This window comes from Telopea speciosissima, chromosome 1, assembly GCF_018873765.1.
Source record: "Telopea speciosissima isolate NSW1024214 ecotype Mountain lineage chromosome 1, Tspe_v1, whole genome shotgun sequence".
Lineage (NCBI taxonomy): Eukaryota > Viridiplantae > Streptophyta > Magnoliopsida > Proteales > Proteaceae > Telopea > Telopea speciosissima.
The window spans coordinates 69,061,261-69,071,132 of record NC_057916.1 but is presented as its reverse complement, the minus strand read 5'-3'; the positions used below and the strand labels follow the sequence as shown (position 1 = coordinate 69,071,132).

Sequence of the window (9,872 nt, the reverse complement as noted above, 5' to 3'; positions counted from 1 at the left end):
GTTTTAATTTTTGGTTTTTCTTCTCATGCTCAACACCATTAGATCACATTTCGATCCACGTGTTGAGCTCCCAACCCCAAACTGCACTGCCCTCCGATTAGGCAATTGGAAAGAATTTTATGTTTGTTTTTATTTATTTATCATGTTGTTCGTGATTTTGGGGCCAAAATGGTAATTTTGTCATGACCTCATAAATAATAAGGAGCATATATGTAAAATAACATTAATTTTCTTTCACTTCCTCCTCTCTTCAACTGCGACAAGCTGCAAGGCGAGCACCGGCTGGAACAACTAGAGCTAGGTGGAATTGAAACCAGTACTTGCGTTGGTTTCGAACCCATTGCAATCGGTGTATTATATTAACATTTTCAATTCCATTTTTATATTTGTTTTTTCAATGCTATTCTCATCATGTTTCGAGCATAGTTGGAAAATTAGGTTTTGACTAGGGTGTCCAAGTCAAGTTAAAATTTTGGAAAACCTGGTCAAGAATCCTGTATACAAGGTCAAGGTAGAAAATGACGAGATTGGGTCAATAAGACTCGGTATCTTTATCCGAGTCATGACTAACTCGACGAGTTTAGTTGTTTTTAAAAAATCCATTAAGTTGGTTCACTAAGAAACTTATTAAATAGTAAATTTGTATTCTAAAACAGTAAGAAATCCTCAACTCCTCGACTCCCTTCTCTTGTTCAATGGTATAAACTCAAAATGCACTGATACATGATTCTTTGATTTTAATTATGGGTTTTCCATATTTTTCTGAATTTTGTACTAATTTATACATATTTATTGTATTAAAAATTTTTTAAAGTGTGACTCATCTTGATCGGGTTTGACAAGACTGAGTCATCAGGTTTTTTTGAAAGACGAGTCGAGTTAGAAAACTTGGTTTTCCAACTACTTGCGACTTCGAGATATAGAGAGTGCTCTATGTTTTGAACTTCTTGAAAACATAAGCTTCTACTTTTCTAACTCAAATTCACAGGAGGTGTTTCTCTTCTTTAATACGAGTCCACTTGAAGAAACATCTTTCTCGTAACCCACTCTTTATACCCAATGCAAACAGCTAAGGATGTCAACGGATATTCGAAAATCCGTATTCGATCCGCGTCTGTATCCGTTAAGGAGAATCTGACTCCGTCTAAAAATAATCGGATACGAATATGATAATCCCCCTATCCGACCGATTATTATCTGATTCGTTTAGTAATCCGACGGTAATAAAATGTCTGAAATATATCTCTGTGTCCGTCTATCCATTTAAGTTAATTGGATTTTGTTATCTTATTTTTTATACTTATAAAATGTGATTCTTTTTCTTGATTTTCTATTGGTATATATATAGTTTTATGCAACGTGATACATGGAATCACATATCTATTAAAATAATGGAGAGAAGGTTTCCAACCCCAAAGAGATTGCCCTGGCTTTTCCTGATCACTTCTCTAAAATCTTCACAGCATCCTCTCCTCTGCTTTGTCTGCAATTGCTTTTCTACCTTGTCTATCCCTGCTGAGATTAAACATACTCTTCTTTGTCTAATTCCTAAATCTAATAATGCCTCTTCTGTTAGTGAATTCAAGCCTATTAGTCTTTGTTCTGTTCTTTACAAGATAATTGCTAAATTGGTTGCTAACAGACCGAAAGCTTTCCTCCCTTCCTTTATTTTCCCTTTTCAGGGTGCCTTTGTTATGGGCCTACAAATTTCTGACAATGTAATTATATCCCATAAAATCTTCAATTACCTTAACCCCAAGAAAGGCAAATTGGGGTGGGTTGCTATTAAAATTGATATGTCTAAGGCTTATGACCGTATGGAATGGTCTTTTATTACTGTCATTTTTAAATTTCTCGGGTTTGGACAGCAGTGGTGTGACTTCATTTTGTAGCTTCTCTCCTCCATGACCTTCTCTGTTAAGCTTGATGGGACCCCTTTTGGTTTTTTTAAGGGATTAAGAGGGATGAGGCAAGGATGCCCCTTGAGCCCTTATCTATTTATTACTGGTATGGAGGTTCTCTCTCGTTTGATTGCTGCCTATAGAGATCTTAATCTATTCAGAGGCATTTAGGTTGCCAGAGGTGCTCCTGAGATTACTCAGCTTCTTTTTGCTGATGATGTTTTCATATTTTGCAGAGCCACTTCTGAGGATATGCTTACTATTAAGGTCATTTTGGATCTTTTTTCAGATCTTTCGGGCCAGGAAATTAATTTCACAAAAAGTGGTTTGCATTTTAATAGGAATGTTTCCATGTTTGAGAAAATTCATTTGAGTAGAATACTGGGAATTCCTGAGATGCAACCTGATTCCACATACTTAGGAACTAAACTATTTCCTAAGAGATCTAAGGCCAAACAACTGACCCCTCTGGTGCATAGAATCTCTTCTAGACTTTCTTTATGAAAATTTAACCATCTCTCTTTTGCAGGGTGTAGTGTACTTATAAAATCTGTTTTAAATTCAATACCTGCTTACCTCATGAGCTGTTTTTTTTTTCCTAAAGCCATTTGTAAGCAAATTGATTCTGTTAGCTATAATTTCTGGTCTAGTGGGACTAATTTGCATAAAAAAAATTCTCTTGTTTCATGGAAGGTTATGAGTTCACCCATCCACCTTGGGGGCCTTGGTTTTCGTCCAGCCCGTAGCCAGAATCTGGCTCTCCTTCTCAAATTGGGATGGCGGTTGTTATCAGAGAATACCTCTATTTGGGCTAGGGTTTTGAAAGCTAAATACTTTCCTCAGACCTCTCTTTTTGACCCAGCTACTAGGTTGAAAAAAGGTTCCTGGTGTTGGAACAGTATCTCCAAGATCATCCGACCCCTCCAATCATTCTGCTATCGAAGGATTGCTAATGGTAGGGATACTTATTTTTGGACTGATCCCTGGATACCTTCACTCCCGGCCTTCACCATCAAACCTGGCTCTTCTCAAAGAGTCTACCCTGAGAAGGTTAATTTGTTCCTCTCATACCTGTCGTGGAATGAGCAATTTATTAGAGATACAACCCCATCTCTGATGACCAAGATCCTTAACATCCCCTGCTCTGAGTCCCCTGACTCTTGGTGGTGCACGCTTGCTAGGGATGGTCGCTTTAAAACCAAATTAGCGGCTTTTTTTATTTTTAGCCCTTCTTTAACTGACTTTTCTTCTATCGCATGGTGGAAATTTTTTTGGAAACTAAAACTTCATCCTAAGTTTAAAATTTTCTTCTGGCATGTATTAAATGCAGGGATTCCGGCTAAGGATTGTATTTCGAAATGGACTAAGATCAATCCCACTTGTGCTCTCTGTGGCACTTGTAATGAGACCCTCTGGCATATCTTCCTCTCTTATGATTGGGTTAAGCACATCTGGGTAGCTGGTCCTTTGGGTCTGAGGACTGAATTTATTTCATTCCCATCTCTCAGACATTACTGCATCTCTGCTTTGCTTGACTGACAGCTTGACAAGCCCTCTCTCATTTGGTTATTTTCTGTTTTTATTACTACTTGCTATGTTATTTGGCAGACTAGAAGCAATTTTCTGTTTAATTCTGTGCGTCCTAACCCTGGCCAGATTCTTCGACGAATAAACCAATGGTTATTGGATTTGAATATTTTCCCACCCCCTTTTTTATAAATCAGTTGTTTTGTCTTCTCTTCATTCGGGTTACTTGGATTTTACCAACCTTGCTTCTTCTTCTAGGATTGATTTACCTATATTAGATTTTCCCGTTTTGTTATGCGCAGGGTTTGATTGCAAATATTTAGGCAAGCCTGGATGGGTCTTTGGTTTTTTAGTAGATGAAAAACTTCTTTTTCTGACAGCTGGCCCAAGTAAAAACAACCATTTTTTTGGAACCAGAGTTCACTGGGATTCTCTATGGACTAGATTTTGCTATCTTGAGAGGTTTGAAGCTGAAAGAAGTTTGGTGCTCTAATGATGTGCTACCAAGACTTCTTCCAACTCCATCCCTTTCCCCATGGCCCCTTGAAGTTTTAAATTACTTTTTTGAAGATTTTGGTCAAAACTCATGACTTCTCCTTTAAATTGATTACTAATCTTTCTCTTGTTAACTGGTTTAGGTGTGTTATAGCATCTGCTCCCCATACCCCTTACTGTGTAGACTATACTATTGTATAACTGTTCTTTTTTGCTAATCTTATAAATATTTTCTTTCTATAAAAATAAAAAATAAAAAAATTTATACTAGCGAAGTGGAATTTTTATCACCTCCAATTCCTCACATAGGAGCAGAAATGACCACTCTACCCCACCTTGGGTGGTGTGTTCGGGCAGGAGGTAGGGTGGTCATTTCCACTCTTATGTGAAGAATTGGAGGAAATTAGAGCGGGCAGGAATTGAAGATGATAATGATTCAGTGAAGTGGCAAGGCCTAAAAAAAAAAGGGTTTTTCGGTAATTTCCAAAGCCCAACCAAAAAAAAATGGTTATTTGTAACTTGGTACTTTCAGTTTCAGATAAGATATCTTGCCGTAATTCACTTCCGCTTGATCCAATCACATTGCAGGAAGAGGTATCCAAGATATGTGGATACTGGAGATTATATTTAGATAAGATATCTGAGAATCAATTATTGCAGGAAGAGGTATCCAAGCGCAGTGCTTTGCTGTCTTTCGTTCCAGACTTCCAGTCCAGGGCGAGCGCGAGCAACAAAACATACATGCTCCAATCTCCACCGAAATTCCTCCATTTTATCATATAAAGAGAGAACCCGCAAGCTCAAGCTTTGGGTAAGCTTTCAACTCCCAACTCAGAGAGAGAGAGAGAGAGAGAGAGAGAGAGAGCCAAACATGTGTACGTTAGAGAAGCGAGGCAGCATTTTCCTGCTCACACTGACCGGCGCAGATGAGCACAGGCTTAGCCCAACCCTGATGGACGCGATCCTTGCTGCTCTCAGCCGAGTTCGATCCGAATCTAAGGAAACTCCTGCTTCTGCTCTGGTCATGACGGGGGAGGGCAAGTTCTTCTGCAACGGCTTGGACGTTCAATGGGCAAAAGCGGGCGGAACAGTCGATTTCAGCGAGCGTTTGCACATCTTAGGTTCCAAATTCAAGGCACTCTCTACCGATATCTTATCTCTGCCAATGCCAACCATCGCAGCCATCTCAGGCCACGCATCTGCTGGTGGCTTCATAATGGCTCTGTGCCACGATTATATCCTCATGAGGAAAGACAGAGGGGTACTCTACCTGAGTGAGCTCGACATCGGCTTCTTAATTCCTCGATATTACATGGCGCTAATACGGTCTAAGGTGGTATTACCTGCGGCAAGGCGTGATACGGTGCTTCGTGCGGTGAAGCTAACAGCGGAGGAGGCATTGGCAAGGGGTATCATCGATTCCGCACATGGTACGGTGGGAGAGACCGTAAATGCTGCTCTGCGGTTGGGGGAAGAGTTGGCAAGCAGGAAGTGGAACGGAGAGTTGTACGCACTGATGAGGAAGACACTTCTTTCTGAGGTGTGGGATTCGTTTGCCGCTGAAGACTCCAAGTCTATTCAAAATTATATCAAGGGTATAGTAGCTTCACGACTGTAACGAGTTCCTCCCAAAGAACAACATTTATACAATCTCTCTCTCTCTCTCTCTCCCACTTCACTTTCTATGTCTCTCATTTTCTCTTTCTCCTGTGCCACCCTTCTTTTTCTATCTCAGAAACCATTTTTTTCTAAAACCTATTTCTGAAAAAAAGCATAATCATTTTGGAGAATACATACCAAAGAGAGCCTATATGTCTTGCAGACACAATATGGACTCTAAGGATGTCAAAACCAAATCGAAATCCGTTTACTGAAATCGAACTGAACCGTTTAAATCGAAACCGGCAGGTCGTTTAGTTAAATGGTCCGGTTATGATTTTAGAAATGACACTGTTTATTTAATCGGTTCAATTCGATTTAGATCGATTAATCCAATGGTTTCAAACCGTGTATTTCAATTAAAATCGATTATAACCAAACCGTCTAACCGTTAAAAAACCCTAGTTTCAGGGGAGTTATTGATTCGTACTGTTATGTGCTTCTGGGTCTCTGTATTTTGAAGGTCTAACCATAGCTTCCGTTGTTCCTATTTCATTTTTAATTTTTATATGTCTTCCTTAATGGTTATGTGCATTGCCAAAGACCTCCATTTTCTATTAAAAAATGCAGCAGGTAACCAATGTAAATTAGACTTAGTAAATGGTTTATGAAACCATCTAACCGAAACAGCGTAAAATCGTTTAAAAACCATTTAATAGAAACCATTTACCAAACGGTCCAGGTTTTGATTATGAGACCGTTTAGTTAAATGGTCTGGTTACGGTTTCTACCCTCAAGCAGCCAAAATCGAACCAAATCGAACCTGACTGTTTAACACCCTTAATGGACTCTCCAAAAGCAGCTCTAGACTTCTGGAACATTTTAAATTTGACACTGCCACTCTTAGGCACCGTTTGATAACTTTATGCGACTTTCTGTGCCGTTTCTGCCCAAAAACGTATTTTGGTGTTTTTGTTTGCAGAATAACATTTTTGGGTTGCAAAATGGTGTTTGATAAACCTGTTACATGAACGTATCCAGAACACTTTTGTAATGTAAAGGTATTTGATAAAACCTATTTCTATAACAGTTTTGTAATGTTTACTATAAATTATAGAAATGCCATTAATGTTATAATCCATATAAAATCAATGATGTTAGGACATTAAAAATTATTAAAAATCCATATAAAATGTATATTAAAAAAAGAAACAGAGATGCACTAATAGATTATTATAAATTACAAAAAATGCCATTAACACTATAAATTACAAAAGTTTATGGATCGATTAGACATACAAAAGTTTTAAAGAATACAAATAGGAAATGTCTCATTCATTTTTACATCTTCAAAACCAGAGAAGCAACAAAATTCATTCAAACTATCAACAAAAAAAGAAAAAAAAAGAAAAAAAAAAAAAACACACCGAGAAGCAAACATTGTACAATGCTCATAATTGTATTCTATGAACAGTTGAATAAAAAGAGTCTTGGTGGATTCGAACCACCATCTCCTTGGAATATACTTGCGACATCCTCATGTTCCAAGTGCTCTACCAATTTGAGCTAAAGACCCAACAAGTTTGCAATTTACAAGTAACCATGTAACCATGCCACAAATCATGCTTCAATGATAATACCCAATGGGGACCTTGCCACAACCCTCTAATAATCCATCTTGTCACAAGGCTGATTAGCTAGGATGTTAACCTCTAGGGCAGTAAGATGAATGGTCAACCCCCCCCCCTCCCCTCCCCTCCCCTCCCCTCCCGAGGGTGGTTTAAGGGGAACCTATGAATTACTACTAGTGCTGTGGAGAAATCAGGACCTTAAACATGAACTGATATATGGGATTTGTTTACTGATAACCTGAAAAATTCTCATGCATGTAGTTAAGCATCATGGTCTGGCTACATGCACCACTGACACCAAATATGATTATATTTCAGGAGCAAATAGATCATTACCAATAGCACCTCCATCAACGATTAACAAATCATCTGCAGACAAAGATTCCCCTTTTTGCATTTTAATGGTGCTTGTATCCTATCATTCATAGTATAGCCACCAAGTGGGTGCTAGTGAAGATTGGGTGTCTTGTGTCTATACTGTTTTGAACTTTGGACTTTGGAGTGTGGTCCTACATCTATATATCTATCTAGCTCTCTATCTCTCTATCTAATCTTTTTTTTTTCTCTATAGTCTATACTCGATCCATACACCTGTGTTATCTACCCTTCTACCCTACCCCTTGTCTCTACCCTTCCTCTCCTTTCCCTGTGTTTTCTACTTCGTATCCAATAGATTAATAGGCACTGGAGAGAGAAAGAGGCATATATGGGGACCTATCTCAGGTTTTCATCTTCCAAAACAAAGGTTCCCCTCCTTTTTTTGCCGCCTTCTAATAAATCCATTATCCATTCAAGAGTAAGTATGATCAAGAGAATTCTACATACTTAAATCACATTTATATTAGTAAACCAAGTAATATGATAGCACCTCCCATGTAGGGACTGAAACTAATAAATAGAGCTAGTAAGACTTGCTGTTAATTGAAAGTGGCAATATTAATTGAGTTGCTATTTTGTAAGCTACTTGGCAGCCAAGACTCGCTGTTCTTGAAACACAACTTCTGAATCTATAAATACAAGCAAGGGGTTGGGAAAAAAACATTGTGAGTTTTCTCATGAAATGCAAGCTACTGTGGTGATTCAACAGCAAACCCAAGGTGATGAAGCCTTGGTTGGATGGAGGTGAAGCCTCCTACCAGCACAATTCTGATTCTCCACAAATATAATGATTGATCATAAACAATGAATTTATCACACAATGAGCATCTCATCAATATCACATGCCCCAAACTATGACTACCGAACAAGGATACAAAAATCATATAAGAATCAAATGGAATCGAATGGGATCAATGGAGGTCGATTCCAATCTCTGCCAGTTCTGTACAAGAGAATCGGTCTTATCTGTTGGCCATGGTCTTTTTCACAGGTTTATAAAAACACATACAAATACAAGTTTCTTGAGCCAAAAACTCCAAAAGTTAGAAAATCTAATATTTCTTATCACCTATCCAATGGAAATGACTCAATGAGTTTATAAACATGGGATTAATAACATGCTTTTCTGTCATCACCATTACTCAAAGAAAGGGAAAAAAAAGACGAAGGGTTGAACATTGCAAATAACAAGACATAATAAAGAAGAAAATATTAAAGTAAATGCAAATGAAGATCAAATTAATAGACTATAGGAGAAATAAACATATCATCCCACTGAATCAAATAGAGACATTCTGTTACAACCAATGTTAAAATAAATTAAGAAAGTAGAGTGCAACAGAAGAAATAAAATTAGTCCATTAGTTTGGGCTGGGGGTAAGCCAAATTGGTGGGGGGCGGCAAAGTCTTGTGAGGGAGGTTCCAATAAAAGAACATTCCAATGGAAATGGCTCAATGAGTTTATCTTCCAAGTTGAATACACCCATATCAAATTTAGCCATATCATAACCCCAACCTTGCTTCACATAGTAATGATCATGGAAATCATGATGATGGGCGAAATAGATGCAATTCCCTCTACATGATCCAGGTGGGAAATCATGGGATGAAAGGGACAAGGAGGAATTCACTCCCAAAAACAGCATTCTGTCACCTAAGTTCTCTATCTGCACCCAAGTTGAAGTCTTGTTGTCATCACTGTTTCCCATACACAGCTTAAAGACCCTGAAGCCAATTGTATTAACAACGCTCTCTTTACCATACTGACCAGGATTTGGCAAGACTATTATTATTTCTACTTCCCTTGCAACCAGTAGCAAGTCACCACACAACTCCACCAGATAAGGCTCCCAACTAAAATGATATCCCTCGGGTGGTTTTATGGTATCTACAAGCTTTGGAACAGGACTACCACCACCACCAATGTCCTTGTCCATGTGATAGACAAACATACGCAGACAATATTGACTCTGTTCCTCTGTATATGAGAATAATAACTCAAGACTTTCAGGATCAGATCACTGGTTTCAAACCTATAATGATCTAATCAGAAACTCAGCTTTTGATGGGTTTCTATTATACCAGAATATTAATTAATATGTTGAAAGCCTGAAAGGTTTGAAGTAATATGGTTTAGCATTCTTCATAAACCCATTTAGGAATCAAGAAACCCAGAAACAGTGAAACACAGAAAAAGGAACAATTTCTGAGAAAATAGTGTAGGGCAAACCAATCTGCAGGTAAATTACACTAGTAAACTCATTACAGTACCAGTAAAATAGAGAGAAAGAGAGAGAGACAGAGAGATATCGAGAGAGAGAGAGATAGAAAGAATAAGAGA

The 9,872-nt window shown here is 38.1% G+C and overlaps 1 protein-coding gene across 1 annotated transcript; it reads left to right on the top strand.

The window, feature by feature from the left end:
• Positions 1-4,759: 4,759 nt before the first annotated feature.
• LOC122653702 (enoyl-CoA delta isomerase 1, peroxisomal-like) lies at positions 4,760-5,541 on the top strand. Its single transcript, XM_043847640.1, has one exon. The coding sequence runs from the start codon at positions 4,795-4,797 to the stop codon at positions 5,539-5,541; it is 747 nt and encodes a 248-aa protein (XP_043703575.1). The 5' UTR covers positions 4,760-4,794.
• Positions 5,542-9,872: the final 4,331 nt, after the last annotated feature.